The sequence below is a fragment of the Melanostigma gelatinosum genome (assembly GCF_949748355.1).
Source record: "Melanostigma gelatinosum genome assembly, chromosome: 11".
Lineage (NCBI taxonomy): Eukaryota > Metazoa > Chordata > Actinopteri > Perciformes > Zoarcidae > Melanostigma > Melanostigma gelatinosum.
Genome location: NC_136644.1, coordinates 3,918,758 through 3,940,523, shown reverse-complemented (window position 1 = coordinate 3,940,523; position 21,766 = coordinate 3,918,758). Strand labels below are relative to the sequence as shown.

The window sequence follows — 21,766 nt, the reverse complement described above, 5'->3', positions numbered from 1 at the left end:
CACCACACTACTGTGTATGCGTAATGTTGTAATTTGTGTGTATACTGGTGAGTTTCTAGTCGCACACATCAATAAAACACCAACACTTTGACGCCGATGTTTTACATCTGAAATCTCTCTTTCAGAAGGAAAGGATGTTGAACTGTACTATGACCATTATGTCAAAAATAACTTCATCAATCACTGTCAGAAATACATTTCTGACAGCCAAACAGGAATGGAAAAGTACTATACATGTAAATAAATCTTGCTTATATATCAGAATAATGGGTCCGTAGAGAAAATGGCAGAGCAGTAACAGCAACGGTGTGAGATGTGGGGTGGTTATTTCTATTTCTCACTTCATAAGTGTGAATATGTTGCGGAGGAAGCAGCAGGAGAGCAGTACGGCAGAGTGTGATGTAAAGCAGTGATTAGATAAAGTAGGTCTAGTTCGTGTCACGCTAAATATACCAGTTATCTCCCTCCAGCAGCAGGCCAGAAATGCATTTCTGCTTTAGGTGACGTCTAACAATATAACTTGACGTTCGGCACCATGCGAGATGTTCAGGTCTGTGGTGTTGCAACACGGGCCTACGATCCATCTCAGGAGGTGACCTTTCAGACCGGCCGCCAGAGCAAAGTTGAAGTTCCAGCCACAGCCACGCATGTGTGACATGTGACCAACAGGATCATTGATGTCACAAACAAAATGTGACCGAGGTGTAAGGGCGGGGTGATGCGTGTCACTGACCTCGTGTCCGATGTGATTGGACGCTGAATCGAGAGCTGGATGGCGTTTCCATCCTTAGATATCTCAAAGAAGTAAATACAGGAATAGACATGATGAAACAAAAATATATAAATGATAAAATAGAATAGAATACAATCATAAGTAGAAGTGCAAATGTTCATTTAACAAGTGAAGTAGTTTTTAAAATATTTGTCAAAAAACAATACAAATAGGATTATTTCTATCTATGTATCATTTTCAGCAGCACAATGTTTGATACATTTTCAAAAAATCCTCTTGAATATTGTGTATTTCCTCGAAAGCTCAACGTACAAACCTTTTCTCTTCATGAAAGCTTCTCTGATGACGTGAGGACGTCTGGTGTCTGTGCCACAGCACCACCTAGTGGTCCAATTAAGAGGAGCGAAACACTGACGGTGTTTGTTTTAAAATCTTTTATTATTTTTGTAAAGTTTTCTTGTTGACATAGAAATGAACCAAAACATGTAGAAAGTGTGTAAAACTAGGTGCAACATATGAGGAGTTTAATCCCAAACTAAATATCCAGTCAGGAAATAAATGATAAATTACAATTTGGCATTCCAGAGAAGCGCAACTACCGGTACTACTTTAGTAATTTCAGGAGCCAAATAGAAATGGTTCTCCATCTCGGAACCGCTTTGGCTTTTAATATGTTGCCTGATAAAGTTCAGGAAGTTGTGTTGATTTTCCACAGTGGATATCTGGTGTTATGGAATTAAAACTTTCATATATTTAAATGACCTAAAAACAGGAAATTACACAATACAGTAACAACCATAAAAAGGAACCACAACCTTTGAACATTTGAAACCATGTGGCTGGTTATGACAGATACAAGTTAGCATCGTTTCAACGCGTATAAAGAGCATACATTACAGGAACCTCGGTGTGAACAAAGACTTTTACCAAGGGGGGGGGGGGGGGACAAAAATAAGAATCCAGAAGAGCCACTGAGCTTTCACAATCTTCATCTAAGTCTTAACAAAACACTCAACTGTACACAAGATGATTGATCTTCCTGAAAAGGTCCTGAAGGTTTAATCTGGCAGAAAACCAAAACTCTACAGTTTGCCAGATAAAAATGAATACAGTAGCACAAACGGCTTTGCTCTCTTCAGGACCTTTTTAGGCAAAAGACGAATCTTTTCTTTTTTTTTTTTTCTTCAGTGTAAAACAATTACACTTCTGTTAGTCGTCAGATCCAGCGTGGGTGATGCACACAGAGACACGGCAATGCTGGAAAGTGTGCCGAAAACAAATGTCTCCCGAAGAACAAAAAAATGTTTTTTCCCAAATCTGTAGTTTTATCAGCCTGGAATGATGTCAAAAGGTATGGATGATGATGATGAGGACTATTAACCATGGGTGGTGTCATCCTCCACAAAGTCTTTAGCCTGCTCCGCTGTGATCACATCAATGTGACTCACCTAAACACACACACACACACACACACACAGTTAATGACCAATCAATGCCCCATTTTAGCGTCTGTGACTAAGCAGCGATCATTTATGTTATCAAACCACAAAAACTCAAGAGGGAATATTTTCTTTTCACTAAGACGGCTCAGAAAACAGACCTGAAATACAGCGGACTGAAGGAAACATGGTGGGTTATTTTCCGGTTCATTGATTTTCATTTCATATTTAAAAAACAATGACGATACACTGGCAGAGATTAGAGGTGAACCTGCTCTTTTTGGATTTTACAGCTATGATTAAAGCCGTAATATCAAACAAATCTGCAACTTCCTGTTGGATCTGATGCTCAGAAACATGGTACAGATTATGGCAGCTAATGGAATAACGTGGTTGCAGAGGTAACAAAATGTAGTTTAAAGAAATGTCATGGCACTGTTGCAACCAACGCATAGAAGATTAAAACAGCTGTGCAAATCCTCCCTTCAGCAGAAGACTCACCTTGTTTCTGAATTTGACGCCGTAGAACTTGTCAGCGGACTCCAGCAGCTCAGGCCTGAAGGTGGTGGTGATGAACTGGGCGTGGCCTGCTAGCTCCACGATCATGTCTGGAACAAGGAGACAAGAGATCATGACAAAGAGGCGTGGCTGCATGCAACGAACAGCAGCGGTTCTGCGTGAATATACTGAACCGTTGCAGCCTCTGTGCAGGTGTTTCACATTGTCTCGCTACTCATTAACTCATGAGATTCACTCTACTCCACGAGCTCTTTCTTTACCTGAGACAGCCTTCCTGTGCTGAGCATCGAGGGCCTGGTCGATCTCGTCAAACAGGTAGAAAGGAGCCGGGTCACACTTTTGGATGGCGAATATCAAGGCCAGAGCCACCAGAGACTTCTGGCCTCCAGAAAGCTGCTGCATCTCTCTCATCTCGCCCTGCTTGCCTGTGAACGACACCTACACGCGACAAGGGAGGCGTATGTGTCAGGACCGAGAAGACACTTCTTATTTTAACCCGATGGCTGCTTCAGCTTTCATATTCCAACAGATGACCAGAATGCTTCTGTGCAGTTATGACAGCTTTGATAATGATACGCGTACATTTAGAGTGAAGAGAATCGGGTATTAACTCATGACACATACGAGGGCTACGGTGACATCGCTATCATTGTAACGATAAGATGAACTGGATCTCGTACCCTGATGCCGACTCCGGTGAACTGGTCCACGGAAGGAACGCTGCTGTGTGAGCCAGAGCCCCGCTCGCTGTCTGCACCTCCCTCCCCCTCATCTTGAGACTGGCTGCCTTCAGCATCACCCTTCTTCATCACCAACGTAGCTTTGCCCCCCGGGACCAGCTTCAGGAAAACCTCACTGAAGTTCTTTGACACCTGAGGGAGGAAAAATAAAACACGGCGGGAACAAACAAGGTGAATGTTAGTCACGTTAGAAAATGTGTTTTCCACCAGTAGAGATTACTTATTGTACTTATTAAAACTGCCTTTATTACTGCTAAACAGTACAGCGGTTCAAAGTGTCTGCGATCACCAGAGGACGCCGGAGGATGTTTTCCACAACAGTTAAATCACTATTAAATGCTGACTGGCTGACTGGTCAGATATTGATCCGTTTAACTCCAGGGACCGTATCTCATTGATAACATTGCATTGAGTCTTACATCTTATGCAAGAGTGCCACTGTAGGCCACAGCCAAGAACATTAAAAGAGCATGCGTGTCATAGAAATATTCAATGAGGCACCAACAGGCTGCAGCCGTCCTGCAAAGCCAGGCGTGTCTCATTAAGCAATGAGCCCAACACGCATTAAGCTGACGGACATAAAACAGACGTCAACGGATGCACCCGTCTGGACCCTTTGAGTGCGTGTGTGGGGGGGGGGGGGGGGCACGTACCTGCTTGAAGGTGAGCTGGATGGCCTCGTACTTGCGCAGCTCCAGGACGTTCATGAGCTCCATGATGGATTTGTGGCCGCGGTCCAACTCGTCCTGCCGCTTGATCAGCTTCTCCTTCTGCTCGGAGAAGTTGACAAACTGGTCCAGAGCTTTCTTGTTGACGTGACTGTACTTCTTCAGCTCCGTGTTGCACTGCTCCAGTTTTCGGAACAACTGTTGGGAGAAGAAGAAGAAAAAAGTGAATCATCGTTGCCTTATTGGTGAATCAGGCTGACGGCCTGTCGGTATTCTTATCAGTGTGCCGTGACACCACTTGTAGACTTGAACGGGGACTTCAGATCCATTCTTCATTTCGGTATTTAAAAGTATGTTGCTCGATTCTATTCATGTCTGAAGACGACCCGATTAAGAAGCATCATCCATCTGAATCACTACCGACCGAGGGAACACGAGCAAGTGCCATCATCACGTGGCCCTTCGCTCCCACTTCTGCAATCAATGGCGCCACCTTGCCCCCTGAGCAGTGTCCTGTGGAGAGCGGTTAACTATGTGGAGTGCTTATGAGAAAGTGTGCGGCCATTTTCAGCATTGTCAAGGAGGGGGGAGATCTCTCTCACACACACACACACACCTCAGTCTCCCAGAGGCAGCTGGTTAAAAAAGAAATGAAATAAATTCAGAGACAGAGCACTCACCAGTGTCTGAGTCACTGGTGAGTGGGTGGGATGTGATGGCCCTGGGTCTTATTCTTTTGGAGAACTGGCTCCATCTCTCTCTCTGTGTGTGTGTGTGTGTGTGTGTGTGTGTGTGTGTGTGTGTGTGTGTGTGTGTGTGTGTGTGTGTGTGTGTGTGTGTGTGTGTGTGTGTGTGTGTGTGTGTGTGTGTGTGTGTGTGTGTGTGTGTGTGTGTGTGTAGGTGTGTAGGTGTGTAGGTGTGTGTGTGTGTGTGTGTGTACCTGTTTGAGTGTGAGGGTCTGGTACTTCTCAAAGGCCTCCTGAGGCAGCGAGCCAAGCTCTCTGATCTTCTTCATGCACTCTTCCTTCTTCTTGAGCAGCATGCCCTGCCTGTTGGTCATCTTCTCCAGCTCCTTGGTGTCGTGGTTGATGGCGTCGTTCTGGTCCTTCTCGATGTTCTTCCAGCGCTCCATGCTCTTTATGTAGTCCTTGATCTCCATCTCCGTCTTGTCAGCCAGAACATCCAGATCTGGGAAAAGACATTGGAGGGTGATGGGTAAGTTATTCCCTTCACTCAAAAACCTCAACACAGCCCTATCCATAACAGTAACTACTGTTGTGGAGCGCAGAGCGAAGCTCTGGTGAGCGAAGCTCTGGTGAGCGAAGCTCTGGTGAGCGAAGCTCTGGTGAGCGAAGCTCTGGTGAGCGAAGCTCTGGTGAGCGAAGCTCTGGTGAGCGAAGCTCTGGTGAGCGAAGCTCTGGTGAGCGAAGCTCTGGTGAGCGAAGCTCTGGTGAGCGAAGCTCTGGTGAGCGAAGCTCTGGTGAGCGAAGCTCTGGTGAGCGAAGCTCTGGTGAGCAGGCATATGAAGAACGGAGATGCGGGGTGACAGATTTGTGGAGGAGGCAGACTGGTTTGTAATTAAGGATTCAAATGAACTCGACACTCGTGCTGATTAACAGGGCTCAGCGGGCGGACTGCTCCACCAGGAACATCTCCAAATGCACTGTAGGGTGCAGAGTCTGGAGATCACTTCACAACATCTTAGTTCTGATGGTGAGCGGGTTTAAAGTGCCTTAAAATCAATTGTCCGTCATCCCTTCAATTGTTGTTATCCAATCCGATCGCCATTCAGCACAAGCCTACTTTAGAACAAAGGACTGAGTATAATGCAGACTTCAGAATGAGGCCATGCTGTTTAGTATGTCTAATTAATTAGTGACAATGATTAAATAGGAATCCATGCAAATTAAATCTATTCAGGACAACTGCCTTCCATCCACCTCCTCTGAGTCACAGCACCGCTAGAACAGAAGAACAGCGGGCAGGCCGTCTCTGAAACAGGATATCAGCAGACAGAGTCGATCACATCACAGCAGCTCTCACCATCTGCTGCTGGTACCAACCAGGACAGTCCACGCTTTCTGCATTTAGATTCCCCAACTGCTATTTTTGCACTCAATAGATAATGAATCAGTTGAGATTACTGATTTCAGACAATAGCGATACACTTTGATTCGTCAGTTGCTTGAAATGATACGGTCTGTAAACCAGTGACGAGTACATTCAAACGGCTCCGAAAACCATTACGGTTGTCTCTTGATGCATGTCAACATGTTTTTCTGGCCTTTATGAAAGAATTAGTGTGTATATATATATATGTGTGTGTATGTGGTGATCTGGATGAATTATCAGAAATTGTACTTTGTTTAAGGGTCCTGAGGGGAAAGTGTGTGTGTGTGTGTGTGCATGTTTTGTTTTTGAAACCTTCTGGTTACAAGCGTTAGCGTTACGCTGCCCCAGTGCTGTGTCTGTGGTACGATGCGTACCTTCCGATCGCGCCAAAGTGTCCTTCACACGTTTGTTGATGCCGTCCAGCTCCGATGTTGTGGCTGTGAGCACCGTGCCTCCCTCCGTCTCTCGCAGCTCATTTAGCTCCTGTGTCGACGCAAATTAGGCCACATCAACAAAAAAAAGAAAAAGAGGGTCATTCAAATTCTAACACCTCTCTCCTGACTTGTATGTATGAAAGAATTTTTATCCACGACTCTCCATTTACAACAGCTCATTATATTTTGAATCACCAGCTGCAGACACAAACCTTGAACGTGGTTGTGCAAGGTTGTATAATTTACCTTAGGAATAACAAAAACAGAACTAAACTACAGGCACACATTCATCCGACGTTGCACACTAGATGATCCTGTATGTAGAGCCGTAACACGACCGGTTTCTGAGGAGTGTAAAGGGGACCGTGTACCTGCTCCACTTGGTCAAGACGCTTACGCAAGTTCTCGTTGAGATAGGTTTCCACTCTGGTCATTATGCCCTCCAGCTTAATCCTCTCGTTCAACAACTGCCTGTTGTCCTGTGGGAGGAAAGAGGGATCAACACGCGACGGGTTACTCTTTGTAGACAGACGAGACGTTGGCACATTCTCAGCAACTCAATACTGAAATTTTGAATAATATCTGCCTTTGGCATTGCACACACTCTGCTGTAATGTGACAACAATATCCACTTCTGTTTGGAAATTGTGAATAAGTAAGTCTCTGGTGAATATTAATCCCTGCGTGTGCGTTCACTTCAGTCCGGGCAGCCGCCTTATCAACAATAACTCCCAACTGAGTGTGATGTCGCGAGCAATAGGATTTGACAACCGCCAACACGGCAGAACCGAACATGAAAGGCTCCGTGTTGCAGGGGCGGAGTTGTTGCGCAACCGTAGCGGGGACGGCTGAGAGATCGTTGAGGTGAGAGCGGCGTGCAGCTGGCATTGAAAGAGAACGAGGGGGCAACGCTGGATCGCAGGAACAACCCACGCGTAGACGCTGCCGGCTACTCTCACCTCAGTCAGGTCTATTTGAACACTACATGCTAGCACAGCATACACTCAGAGGAGGCAGAGAGAGAGAGAGACGGGGGGGGGGGGGGGGGGGGGGGACGCCGTGACAACAACATGGAGGGTAAACTTATCGTGTGAACTACATGAAAAGCAGCTGGAGGTTTGTGAACAGAGCCCCTCAGAAAGGGTTAAATCCATTCAAATCAAACACTGACTCTGTGGTAACTCCATAGAATTAGGGGGTGATATGAACAAAAGTTTATAGTCACCTTATGTTTGTTTTTTGCGTTGACGGTATTTATATCACAGTATTAAAACAGGATTCTACCATTTCTTACTCTATTGTCAATGTCAGGAACATATTTGTTAACAGACGCGTTAACTGGCTCCAAATAAGAATGAGGTGCATACGTGTACATGTGTTTTGGGAGGAGCAGCCTCCTCCGTAATGTGATTTATTCAGTTAGCAGAAACAGTCATGCTGTTTCGTGAGAGAGCTGAGCAACCTGGATCCAAGCAATACGAATGTTTGAACATTTAATAAACCAACAGTAACGTGGATTGTTTTTAAAGTTTTCTCGCCTCTTTTCCCCACAGCCAACGGGAATTACATTACACTGAAAATAATTTACACCTTTGACAAAAGCAAAAGCTGACACAACCTGTCCTAGTATGTCTCCATCGACGGTACAAACTGTGCGGCGGTGACGTAGTTCATTGGCTGCTGTATCGATGTCACTCACTGACACCGGACCACCTCACTACAACACATTTTCTGATTTTTCTCGACCCGAGACAAGTCTATAGAACCTGCGACTGTCAGTTATTTCAAGGTGTGAAAAACTGTGTCCAACAACACGGGTCACCATCTCTGTCCAATCCTCCCACCCACCTGCTGGAGTTGACGGATCTCATCGTTGAGGTCATCAACGCGCCTCTGGTCCTCCAGGCTGAGCTGAGAGAGCAGATCTGTACCGAGCTCGGCCTTCAGTGACTCCCTGGTGGACTCCATGGCATGGAGACTGGCCTCAAGACTTTGGAGACTGCGTTGCTAAAGAGGAAGAGTCGGACATCAGTGGACAGCACGGACTGTGTGCAGGGACCAGGCTGAGCCCCGGGCGACAGATCATGCAAACTCTGGGCTTGTATGTACGTTGAATGATGATATTGTGACGACATCGGTTTCATGATCACCTTGGGCATGAACGTCTTCTCCGACTGCTGCCTCTTCTCCTTCAGCATCTTCATCTCGGACAGAATACTGTCTCTGGATGCCTTGAACTTCCTCTGCTGTGTCTCGATCTGCTGCATCTGGTTCATCAGTTGGTCGATCTCATTGTTGATGCGTGGAGGCGGTGATTAAGGAAGTATAAGCCAATGATCATCACAGATGAGCATTTTCATTTTCTCTCAGTAGTGACTTAGCAAGTTAAGTTGACAAGTCAGACTTTATCGATCTCCGTTGCACTGTCTAGTAGTGCGAGTCAAGTCAAATATCACAAATGCTCCATCCCTCAATTCAGATAAGGAAATAGATTGCAAACATATGAAGAATGAGTGCACAGGACTTGCGCTGCTGAACCTGTATTCTGGATTCATCAGTATGGAGTACGACAAAAAAAAGCTTTGTACACAAATAAACTAAAAGGCGAAGCAACAGAGACCCGTTTTGGAGAGGGTTAGATAATAAAAAGGTCACAAGACGACTTGTAGGCTTTTTAGTGAACTCAAGAGGGCGTAAATAACAGGAGTGGCCTTCCAAGCCAAGACTGTGTCATCATTGATAAAGGCAGAGGGTAGAAGAGGGCTTCACGTCACGTCGTTAATCTAATTGAACAGAGAAGCTTATTGATCGACCAGGACTACAACACGGGCCTTTGAGGTTTAACAGAACTCAATTAACACTGAAGCAAATAAATCTGCGTTCAGTCAGAGGACTGCCCTGCCTGAGCAGACGGAGGAAATAGATGGTCGAAGGTCATCTGATCATTTTCTTTAATGGGAACAAGCTGGCATCAGGTCACTAACTGCGCTGAATGAAAGGATTTATAAACCTGCATTAGTCCCTGTGATGACCATGAACACAATATAAATCACGGTAAATGGACTTGGACTTGTAAAGCGTTTTTCTAGTCTCCTGACCACCGAAAGCGCGTTAACACTACATGTCGCCATTCACACCCATTCAAACACTGATGGCAGGGGGCTACCAAGCCACAGTCGCCCCCTAATCCTGTCACGTAAGCAGGTCAGTGAGAGTCGTAGCAGTTACGAGCAGTCGAGTGCACTAACGGCAAGACCTCAATCCTGCCGCTGCAACGTGCTGCTGGTGGATGGCTGAGGTGCATCAGTGTCATCTTGTGCTTATCGACGGGGCCGAGGTGGAGAGCGAACAACAACAGGCTTTAAATAACTGATCCGTTGCCTGACTCAACGCCACAGGAGTGAAGGACTAGCACCATGTCATCGGATCAGTCATCCGCCTCCCCTGCCTACTCACACACACACACACGCACGTACATAATCACCAGGTGCACACGTTACGCAGTACTGGCTGAGAATTACACAGGTGTGCAAACACACACGCACTCGTTGCTGAGCGGAAGTGACCATATTCATAAAGATACCGCAGATGCAAACCCAAATCCTCTCTGATCCGCCTGTCCTGAAGTGAGTCACGGCTCTGGCCGGTATCAACATAAACTCATCCTTCTTGACCTGCTTAGGCCCTCTCATTGCAGCCGAGTCGGCCTCCTGAAGTGGCGACGTAACCCAGATAGATCTAATCCACATTCAAAGGACTCAGACATGTGACATCAAACTGTAATTGAGCGAAGGCGGTGTTATAACTCCTCTCCGAGATAAGAGTCTCCTACACAGCACAAGGTGGCATATGAATTAAAATACTTCTTTATCAACAGAGGATGTCAGTGAGACACAGCAAATACAACTGAGTGGAGTGTGACCACATGGTGGCGCTTTTACAGAAAACGCACGACTCTAGCTACACCTTCTGATAAAATATAAATCTCCCAAAGACTGTTCTGACTTCCCGATGTAGAGCACAGGACACCAGCATGTCCCGGTGGACATCAATGACGTAACATCGTCTCGGAGAGATGAAACTGAAAGGATATGTTCGATGTTCCTGCGCAGGTTCTCATTGAGCTTGGCCTCCAGCTCGCCCAGCTCCTCCTCAGCCTTCCTCATGTCTTTCTGCAGCTCCAGGCGGGACTTCCTGGTGTCGTAGTACCCTCCCGTCAGAGCTCCCCGGTGGCTCACCTGGTCACCTAGAAGGTCACGACACAATGTACTGCGTATAAGAGATAAAGGGCTTCTACAGTACTGGAGCAGACGTATAATGATGCAAATGCAAATGCCCACCAGTATCTTTTAATACTTTCTTAATGTATATTAGTACAGATGATTGCTGTCTCACTTTTGGACCGACACTACATTGTTTTTTTATGAGAGCTGCTGCCTCCCTACTATGTTCTCGTGGTACATACAGTCCGGTACAGGTTCGCTTACCCTCGAGAGTTATACAGTCCATAGTGAACGCTCTGGCCAGCTGAGTGGAAACTTCCATGCTGCGACAAATCAGAGTCTTCCCAAACACGTGCTTGAAGGCCTTGTCGAAGGTGTTGCTGTAGCGCAGCTTGCTGATCATGGGGATGGCGTCCTAACGGGCGGAGACACGTTGGTATGAACACAGTGGTGAATCTCTCTCTCTCTCTCACACACACACACACACACACACACACACACACACACACACACACACACACACACACACACACACACACACACACACACACACACACACACACACACACACACACACACACACAAACAACTCGGACAATTGAGGGAGCTTGTTGTGCCCTCATGTCCCACGGGGTGATTAAGATGATGAAGAGTTTTAATGATAACAATTAATCCAATTCATATAGCGCATGATTGCTACACCTCAAGTATGTAAAGTAAAATATTGTATGTTAACTGTTCAGGGTCAAAATGTACTGCCTACAGTCCCTTACGTTGGTCTCGGGGTAGGCGGTGTCCCTGACGTCCAGCTTGGTCAGGGGCAGGAATGTGACTTCTCCAGGAAGGTTCATTTTGTTGAACTCAGTCAGTATTTTGGTGCTGACCTCGTCAGTCGCCACAATGTGGTAGAACAGTCTGGAAAACATGAGAGCAGTTAAGTAACAAAAAGACATACGAGTGGATGGCTCCGTCACATTGTCACTTTAAATAGAAATCAAGGCTGCGTCATTGTAAACTGTGAAAACAGTGAAAGTATATACGACATGTTTCTATTAGTGACAGATGTTTGTTGAGTGTGAAAGGCAGTCCTCACCGGGTACCGGCGGTCACCTCCACACAGGTGTAGAAGGCCGGCTCACACTCAAAGTTATTCATGACGATGCCATGGTAGCCGTTGATGACGTGCTGGTTGATGCCCTTCCGACGGAAATGCTCGAGGACTTTGTTGATGCTGTCGATTCCGTTCAGAATCGACTGGACGACCGCAAGAGAAAGACGAGGATTAACGGAGTCTCACTTCAAGTGGGGGAAAAAAAAAGATCTATCATTTTAAAACTTTAGATGGGAAGAGAAGCATAAAAACATACCAAATCTCTATCATCATGTTCTCATAATAACAGTTGATATTGTGCAGCACTATGAATTGTACGGTATGAACATAAAAAGGCGAGCGGGGAGTCCATCCTGTTCTCTGTTGCCTGCTCTGGAGACGGGATGAGTCAGCGGGGACCAAAGAAAGAAGAGTAAAAACGCAGGACATTTCTCCATGAACCTACAAACAGCCTCCTTTCATCTCAGCAGCCATTACTCAGAAGTGATATTTGATTGATGTATCTGCCCAGAAGAAACGACTGGCAGTCACTGGACGAGGCAGCGAGGAGTGAGTCATATGTAAATTTAGCTGGCTGTGATTCGGTGCCAGTAGCGAGGCAGATGAATGATTCCACTTGATGTACCGATCCTGACAACTGGCTGAGTCACAAAGTGAGTTCTTCGCGGTATGCAGGTGGGATCAAACCCCACTCGGGGTTTGATTTATCTTCACTCACAGAACTCCGGCAAGTCGGTGCATGTGAGACGGTTTCTACCTCTGGCGTACGAGTGTCATCCTGAGCCCTCTCTATCTCTCACACCACACACCTTTCACTTTTGCCGAGACTAAGTGTCTGCATTCGGTATCGCGAGTCGATAATCAGGCAGTTTGTGAACAGTGACACGGACCTTGCCAGTGGCCGCTCGAAGGAGCTGCTGCTTCTTCTCCAGGTCCTCTCGTTTGGCTGCCAGGGCCTGCTGCTCTGCGTTCTCCTCGCGCCACAGGTAGCTGGACAGACACAGAGAGTCACACGCCGTTTCACTTATGTCACCAGCAAGACCAAAAGCCAACCGCAGCAATGATGCTCGCACAAGAAGAAGTCAGCCAGTGATATAAGAAATGCGTCCCAAAATGAGGACACTGCACTAAAAGGGTTGTCCTTTAGAAATCTTCTTGATACATTTGATTTATATATAAATGGTATTTCTCTTCCTAAATATGAGGAAACTGTTTCTTTAACAAAGCAACTCGTCCATAAATGCAGATTCATTATTTGCAATATTAAGTGAATTATAAGAGTATTCACCCCCCCAATAATAGTTTTTTTCAATCCTCATACAAAGTCACTGAATTTGTGTTAAATAACCACATTTAAATAATGAGAGCAATACAACCATCTCCCTCTTGTTTCCATTCGGGTAATTCTGTTCTGTATTTGTTCACATTTGTAGATGATACACTCATAAAAGCTTGCAGCTGTTGGGTCCGACCGTCCTATCAAAGATGTCATTATGCTGCCTTTTCACCCACTGCACCTGAACAATGGATCACAGTGAACTGAAGGGCGGATTCAACAGCAGACAAACACAAACCTATTCATGTAATGTTTCATACAGTTATTGTACTGAGGGCCAGCTATTCAATTTAATGGAATTAAATTAAAAAGGTCCGACACCTCTTGTTTATTTAAAAACACATGTTGCCTCGAGTGTGCCCTCAGGAAGCAGCTGCCTCGACTACGGAGGACGTACTAAAAGCAAAAAGGTGTCTGGCAGCAGAGACCAGAGGCACCATGCTCACCGTTACATAAATAAAGCTCAGTGACGGCCCAGTGACACTCGCAGCAGACAATATTCTGCTGCGGAACTGACGGTTGTCAAGCAGAATCAGCATATCGGTTTAAGGGAAGAGTGAACAACTCAAAACTTAAAGCAAGATGCAGAAAGAATCAACTAAATTAGGGCTGTAACGAATGTAAAGTGTTTTTCCAATTAGAAGCTTCAGTTGAGGATTTCGGATGAAGCTTTGAAAGTCTGTCGTCATATTTTATGACATGAGCCGAAATAAAAGATAAAAATAACATATAACATATAATATAATAATAAGGGCAGTGAACATTTCCCACCCAGGTACCTAAACAGATATAGAGTCAAACATGTTCAGTCTTTTACTCGGTGTACACACAGTATATCATTAGTTTTTCTTCGGTATGTTACCTCATCCAGTTTGGCGCGGGTTTCATGGAACATCCTGTAAATAAATCCTACATTTGAAGTGAAGCGATTCATCAGATTAAATTAGTTTGTCTTTTGTTGTTGAATCAACTTTATTTGAGGAATATAACTCTTCAGTGCTGCCTCCCTTTGGTTTTGAAAGGATAAATGGCAACAAATATGGAGTGAAGCAAAGTATTTAGTTTGATAAAAACATCTTTTAGTTGTAAAAAAAAAGAAAAGAAATTTGAGGACGTCATCTTGGGCTCTGGGAAACACAGATTTACATTTTTCACCATTTTTTCACCGACTAATCAATAAAATAATCAACAATGATAATGTGGATTATTAAACCAATGTGAATAAAGCCTTGAACGATATGAATCAAGTGAGGCTAAACTAAAAATAAGAAAGCATGAGCACAAAACACGGCTGAACTTTAAAGTGGGAAAGACGAGGGTCTTACTTTCTTTCGCTCTGCAGCTCATCTTTCCTGTTCTTCACTTCATAATACTTCTTGTCGAGCTCCTCAACGCGGTTCTTGACCTCATTTAGATCTTGATCGAGTTTCTAAAAGAGACAAGGCGAAAGTTGATCAGATAGAAGTCCCTGTAAATTAAACAAGAGGAATAGATTATCACTTTGATATCATCTTCAAAACATACACTGTACTGCTCGAGGTTCTTCTCCTTGCTGGTCTCCGTGTCCTCCAGGTCTTTGTGGATGGCTGCGATCTGCCTCTTCTTATCGTTGATGGCCTGGTCCAGAGACTTCAACTCCTTCTTAATCCACTTGTCCCTCTCTTCTTTGGAGGTGAACTGGCTGCCACGGCCCTGCTTGGCATACAGGTCGGTCCTCTCCTGCGTGGCCTGGGCCAGTCTGGAGGGAGGCGCAAACCACAGGAGGAGATCATTGATCATTTACAGCCATGTCACACAGTGTCGTACAGGTGCGACTGATTCTTCAGAGTCACCTCCCTTTAATTTAGGATTCGCACTGTTTGCACGACACCTGCAACGAGCTGCTTTGTAGGAGAACCCACAGATCTCTCGCTACCCAAATGAATTCAAAATGGGATGTCTGACTCATCGAGTTATACCTGGTCACCGGCTGCTCAAGGGGCCGTGGCTGAGAATGAGTCATCCCTACCTGGATATGCCCCGCTCCTCTTTCTCCTTCACCATGTTGAATTTGGGTTCAGTCTCCTGCAGCTCTTTTTGCTTCTCCTCAATTTTCTCCAGCAGCTTCTGCCGCTCCTTCAGCAGGCGTTTCTGGAAGAGCAAGATTGGGGATTTTACCACAAGTCTTCAAAATGTAAAACAAAAAGAGGTGGACAGGGGAAGAAAGGAAATATATACAGTACATTCACACAAATACAAAATGATTTATCAAAAATGGTTCAAGAAATATTGATAAAGTAATATAATTATTTAACTCCCGTCTTTAAGGCAACATAAGTAGCGAACAGAACAGATCTCGGTGTATTTCGTGGTGTAAGCCAGATATAAATTAGGAACAGAAGGTTTTTGAATTCAAGGTGCAGTGATGCACAGCTTTGGAGACCGAGGCAATCTCTTAAAATGTGTGTTAAAATGTTTAGATTTCGAATTTATTCAGCATAATTAGCATGCATTTAGTTATAGTATACTAAAGTAAATATGCATGAAGCAAACGTCGTAATGAATGACCATGAATTCACAGTTCCCGTCACTAAACTGACTGCGCCTGTAAGCCGCAATCACAGCTGAAGAATGGGACACGACATCCTACTCTGGACACATGAAACATTTATAATGAACATAGGAAACTGCATTTGTGCTCAGTGACGGCTGGTTTTGACAGTGCGAGTGGTGATGGAATGAAAATCTATACTCGTGTGTCCTCGTCATCTAAAATCAGAACCGTCAGCGGCCCGTGACGCAGTTCTGCTTCCCTTGCTTTTAATTTTGCGCCAGTAAGTTTTGGCCGATGCTCTGCCAGCCGTAGCCAGGTGGGCTTAATCCAGCCAACAGCCGGCATGCTGCCTGGGGCCCATCACGGGACGGACACACACACACGGACACACACACACACACACACACACACACACACACACACACGCACACACACGCACACACACTAAGCCAATAAAGCCGCTATGTGTGATTATCATCCTCGTACTCACACGTGCACACAAACTGAACACGCGGCCATACGGAGAGCGATTCATGCCAGCGCTGTACACACAACCTCTTGCCAGGAATGATGTAAAGTGGAGCTGAGGGGAAAGAGTCTGATGCACAGGCTGGTGCCTCCTCTGTTTCGGCTCTCAATTCATCCAACTCTTGGATCAGCAAAAAGTTATTCTGAAAGATTCAGCGCTAATATGTGGACTGTATCGTTAGGCCCAAACTGCTCTTTTACTCAGCAAATGCTGGTTTGGGTTTTCACAAACGGTGAGGCTTTACTCTCGGGTGGGTAGAGCGGGTGAAAAGAGAAACAGACGAGCATCCTTCTCTACACACAAGGATGGTGCAGGGGGAGGGGGGTGGGGGGGAATGTTGCTGGTGCAGCATCACGTGCGCAGAGTGACGCAGACGGGAGGCTTCCGTACCCTCTGTTCGCTGTTGCCTGCCAGCTCGTCCTGCAGATCCTTGGTCTTCAGCTCGAGCTTGGTCCTCTGCTTGATCTGCTCCTGGCGCTCGGCCGACAGCTGCTCCTTCTCCTCCTTCATGGCGGAGATCTTGGACTTCAGCTCTCGCACAACGCGCTCCGTCTCCTACAGAAGGCGAGCCAAAAATAAAAGACAACTGCTGTGAGATTTAATTCACAAGGGACGTAAATGCAACGACTTACTTCCTCTTCCACGCCTGAAATTTGACCGGGTGATTTTGAACAATAAACTAAATATTGTGAGTTCTTTTTTAGAGATAATGCTGTGATGATAATTACAGTGTCTATTTTCACCAATCCTTTATCCCAGATATTAACACTTCTGTTGCGAGGTGGAAGTCTTTACCTCTACTTTGTCTCGGGCATCTTGCTGAGCATCGCGCAGCTGTCTGGATTTGTCTCCACAGGTCTCTCTCTTGCTGGACAGCTAGAAAGAAAAGAACCAGCCAAAAAGTCTCACACAAGATAATACAGAATATTAATATTAGCTGACTGTTATTATTATTATATAACATATACATGTTATATAATAATAAGGGCAGTGATAATTTCCCACCCAGGTACCAAAACAGATATAGAGTCAAACATGTTCAGTCTTTTACTCGGTGTACACACAGTATATCAGTCGTTTTTCTTCGGTATGTTACCTCATCCAGTTTGGCGCGGGTTTCATTCAGCTCCTGGTTGTAGATGGTGTACTCCAGGGCTCTTCTCATCTTGTCCCACTTCTGGTACTGAGCCAGCTCCTCTTTCTCATCCTCCAAGGTGTGAAGACGCTCCTCGATGTACTTCAACAGCTCGTTGATCTTCTCTCGCTTCCCCTCTGTTGTTGTTTTTTTTTAAACGTGTAAATCATTACTAACTGCACACTCAACTTCCTAGGACTGGAATTGATTCGATAACTATGATGTAATGGTGAATAATGACTTACCCGTCTCCTTCATCAGCGAAATACTCTCCTCTTTGCGCTCATCATACACTCGTGTTCCTGCCACCTCTCTCAGCAGCTTCAGACGCTGGGAGTCGGGTGCTGTGGCCATTTGGTTGATCTGCATGAACATTGAAATTATAACGCGTGAGATGAAACGCATTTAGTCTTGGACGATATGATTTGCTGGCCACAACTTGTCCATGCTGAAAAAACAATATTCAATTATGCGACGCCTGTTATTAGTTTTGCGCTATATTCAATCAAATCAAAAAAAAGTAACATGCAAGCATACGTCTGATTTTGTTGCTTGATTGCTGCTTGACCACTCTGATAATTTAGAGTAAACCATTTTCCACTTTTATTTTAAAATATATCATTATTTTTACACAAGCAATACTGTCAGCAAGATAATTTCAATATCGACCTACACCAAACACACTGCTGTTCAAAGCAGCGCTAAGATTTTCCTGCCTGACAAATTATGAAATTATGAATATATTTTAGCAGATGATCACCGTTTCAAACTCCCTGTTGATTTCTTATTTAACACTAATCCTTAAATCAGGCCAAGATGTCCAGCTAAGTACAGCTGGCAGTCTTTTCACAGCTCTGTTTGAATACTGCGACGCATTCCACGACACTGTGAAATGAACTAGTATGTCTTTAACCAGCGTGAGGTTGGCACCCACTCCGTTCTCACCTTTCCCTGCTTCACGATGTAGTACGGGTTGCTGCGGGAGAAGCCAGCACTCTCCAGAAGGTTCATGACGTCATTCTTCCTGCAAAAATCACCGTCACCATCAAACAAGTGATTACATGGATTCACAGAGTTGTCATTTCCTGTGATTAAATGAACGGCCAATCCACAGACAATACTTACGTCACCATCTTCTTGTCTAAGAAGTACTGGTCCTTCTTTGCGCCAATGACGCGGCGAAGGGAGACTTCCTCTTTGTCGATCTGGAGGGAGAGACAGTTATCAGCGGTGAAGAGGAGAACCATACACCGCAGCAGAATTGGCTGGTTATGTCACAGTATTATCAGTATTATCAAATGTTTGGATTTCTAGAGTGGTGCAAACATCCGGCCTTCATCATCAGAATAATAAGCACTGTGTGTACTGAAGGCAGTGTGACTACAATCAGCAATCTAGGAAGACAGTACAACATGAACAACATAATATAGTGATAATGTACCATTTCCGCTGGAAGACTGGACTAAGGATGTTGTTGAGTTATTTTAAAAGATGATGCCAGTATCTGGTACTTTTGATGCACATTGTAAAGAGTCTTGGTAGAAATCAAGTTGGAAAGAATGAATCAGATTGTCTACAATGACATTGTAATAGGATCAATATGAAATGTTTGCCATTCCTACCGGCAGCCGGTTGTCAGAGTTGTCAAATATAATCTCCACAAAAGCCGAAATGACACGAGGACCAGTTCCCTCCTACAATGACAGGGGAGGAAAAACCACAACGTATTATTTAATACCATTTAATAATTTCCTTGAATGTTTCAATCTCTTACAAAACGTCATGTTTTAACAGAAAAACAATTACAGTAATCCTATGAAGACTTTTGTGATCCACCAGTTACTAGGAAGCTACACAAGCGTCTGTCAGCGTAAACATGTCTAACAACACATTTCTACACAACCACTCAATGTGTCACATGACTGTTTTTAAACAGTACCAATGATCTGCAGTGTGACATTTGTCTGAACTCACATGGAGCAGCGCCAGGCGCTGTTCAGGTCGCAGGTGGCTGAACTCATCACTGAGCACAAACTGGATGGCTAAAGAAGCAGAGCGGAGAAACGGCTTTAGACAACAAAAATAACCAACATTACACAGACGGGGGAAACGTTTGACCGCTGTATGGTAAAAAAAATCATTGAGGGAGACGTACCATAGAAAAAGTTACTTTTTCCTGAACCATTTCTTCCAACTGTAACAGACAAAAAAAACACACAATGACAACATGGTGATATCAGTCGACAGCCCACCAAAGTGAGTCTGTGGCACACCAAGTTTGGTCTGGAAAGTTATGTTATGTTCCTTCACAGTAAATCCCCTTACACCCCCTTGAGTGAGACGTCGGGATGAGCGCGTACTCACCAATGACATTGTGCTTTGGACTGAACGGGTCCACCACAGTCTGGTCCCTGTAACTTCGGAACCCCTGGATGATGACCTGCACAAGAACCCAGACACCACCGTGAGCATCACATCCTCCTCTTTAGGGAAAGGATGAACTTAACATGAAGTTACGTAAAGTGACTTAAGAAGCAAGCCAGCAACTATTTCTGAATGTAGCAACATTGCTACTTTGCCCCGTCGCACATAAATTAGACTCAACATTGAAAACGTGTTTGCTCAGCGCAGCATCTAATGTGTCATTAACGGGGCCTTGACTGGACGCTACGGTTTGGGCCAGTGTTCATTCAGGACAGCAACGGGTTTGCAAGTTTGCAAACAAAATAAAGCATACGTAAGACACACTACTATACTATCACAGCTCATGTTTACATATGATAAAATCGACTGGAATATGATATCGTGCAACATGAATAGAAAAGCGATTAATCCGCTAACCTAACGTTAGCCTTGTAGCGTTAGCTTAGCATCTCGAGTAGGGGGACAGGCAATTCAACTCAAGAGTAATCCAGTTAGGTAGCCTTAACTAGCATTAGCAAATAAGCTATTTCATTTGTAGCTCACGTTGGTGTGATTTAGCATAGCTCTGCACTCTAATTGACGTTAAAATGTGTGCAAAACCCGTATCCCGGGCACAACCATTCAGTGAAATAACGTGAAGAGTCGGCTACACACACACAAGTCTGGGGGCCGTTAGCTTACCTGTTTGATGTACATGGCGGTCGAAACAAGGTGTCTCCGCGGATGAATTTGGAGATAAGCTCCTTACTCCACTATAAGAAGCCAGGAATTTAATAACCCAAAACTGAACAAAATAATAGAAATCGAAGCATTACAAATTGGTGAAACACTGTGTGGGATAAGAGAATAACATGGAAAATGGCGGCGGGGGCGGGATATAATGGACCATACCATTATGTGAAAACAGGATTGCAGCAATAACTATAATGCGAAATGATGTGTGGTAGATAACTTAACCATACAAAATTAGACAATGGGAAACTAAATTACCTAACAGTACTGTGTCTTCAACCTTTGGTCTTGTGTGTTTGTATGTAAATAACATGTTAGGCACGTTTGCTATGTACTTACCTCCCCATTTGTACAGCTGGTACAGTCCAGCTGCCTGTCTTCTAGGCGCCAAAGACAGAAAAGAGTCGATAGCACTGGGTAGCCTAGCAGAAGCGGCAAAGTGGTAGAAAACGATGGGGAAAACTATCTTGTTAATCGACAAAGACTGCTGCTTACTGATACTCCTCACAACTACACGTGTTATTCTTGAACGTCACTCTGTTTCAAAAAGCAATTCTGACTGAAATTCTTGGCTGGTTTTCATTTGTTTCCATTCATAGTTTGTTTAGATTGCACTGCGTTACACAGAATCTAGTCATATGTCAGTCTCTGTCACTGCAGGTGTCACTGTTGCCTCTTCTGCTGTATTTAGGCCTGTCCCGGTTTATTGTTGCGAATGTAAACATCCTGCTTTCAGAAACCTGGATGAGCTATCTGGAGTACTCCGATACAAACCAGGTTATGACATGCAGTGTCTCACTAAAGCTGTAAACCTATTTATTTCCATTCGACTTTCAGTTTTTATTTCCCAGTTACATATCCAAATTTGAGGAATTAGAAAAAGAAATTTCTGTTGAATTTAAGGATTAAGTGTTCCTTTATGGGTTAGCAGGTTTATCATGTCCCATGTAAACATCATATCCTGGATAAGATCTAAACCAGGATAAGGCTTAGAAAACAGGTTCCTACTGTGCATGTAAACGCTCATTGATTTAGTCCGGCAGTAAATGACTTGTAAAAAAGTCCACTTTTAATCCCATTTGACTTCCCAGTTAGCCT

The 21,766-nt window shown here is 44.6% G+C and overlaps 1 protein-coding gene across 1 annotated transcript; it reads right to left on the bottom strand.

The window, feature by feature from the left end:
* Nucleotides 1-1,165: 1,165 nt before the first annotated feature.
* Nucleotides 1,166-20,764, bottom strand: smc3 (structural maintenance of chromosomes 3). The gene is made up of 29 exons (XM_079278845.1): nucleotides 20,618-20,764; nucleotides 19,877-19,952; nucleotides 19,668-19,706; nucleotides 19,487-19,554; nucleotides 19,135-19,206; nucleotides 18,638-18,717; nucleotides 18,458-18,536; nucleotides 17,758-17,875; nucleotides 17,474-17,649; nucleotides 17,173-17,253; nucleotides 16,768-16,932; nucleotides 15,324-15,445; nucleotides 14,840-15,053; nucleotides 14,641-14,744; nucleotides 12,870-12,969; nucleotides 11,962-12,122; nucleotides 11,642-11,783; nucleotides 11,133-11,283; nucleotides 10,741-10,891; nucleotides 8,796-8,949; nucleotides 8,494-8,652; nucleotides 7,017-7,124; nucleotides 6,586-6,694; nucleotides 5,040-5,287; nucleotides 4,085-4,297; nucleotides 3,372-3,563; nucleotides 2,952-3,129; nucleotides 2,674-2,780; nucleotides 1,166-2,181 (listed from the first exon to the last, which is right to left on the bottom strand). The coding sequence occupies exons 1-29, from the start codon at nucleotides 20,630-20,632 to the stop codon at nucleotides 2,110-2,112; spliced, it is 3,654 nt and encodes a 1,217-aa protein (XP_079134971.1). The 5' UTR covers nucleotides 20,633-20,764; the 3' UTR covers nucleotides 1,166-2,109.
* Between the last annotated feature and the right edge of the window lie 1,002 nt (nucleotides 20,765-21,766).

Coding starts and splice junctions, on each gene's coding strand:
- smc3 (XM_079278845.1), bottom strand. Junction 16,933..17,172: donor ATGCCCGAGACAAAGTAGAG/GTAAAGACTTCC, acceptor CGCCTTCTGTAG/GAGACGGAGCGCGTTGTGCG. Junction 8,950..10,740: donor AACCTGCGCAGGAACATCGA/ACATATCCTTTC, acceptor ATCACCGCCTCC/ACGCATCAACAATGAGATCG.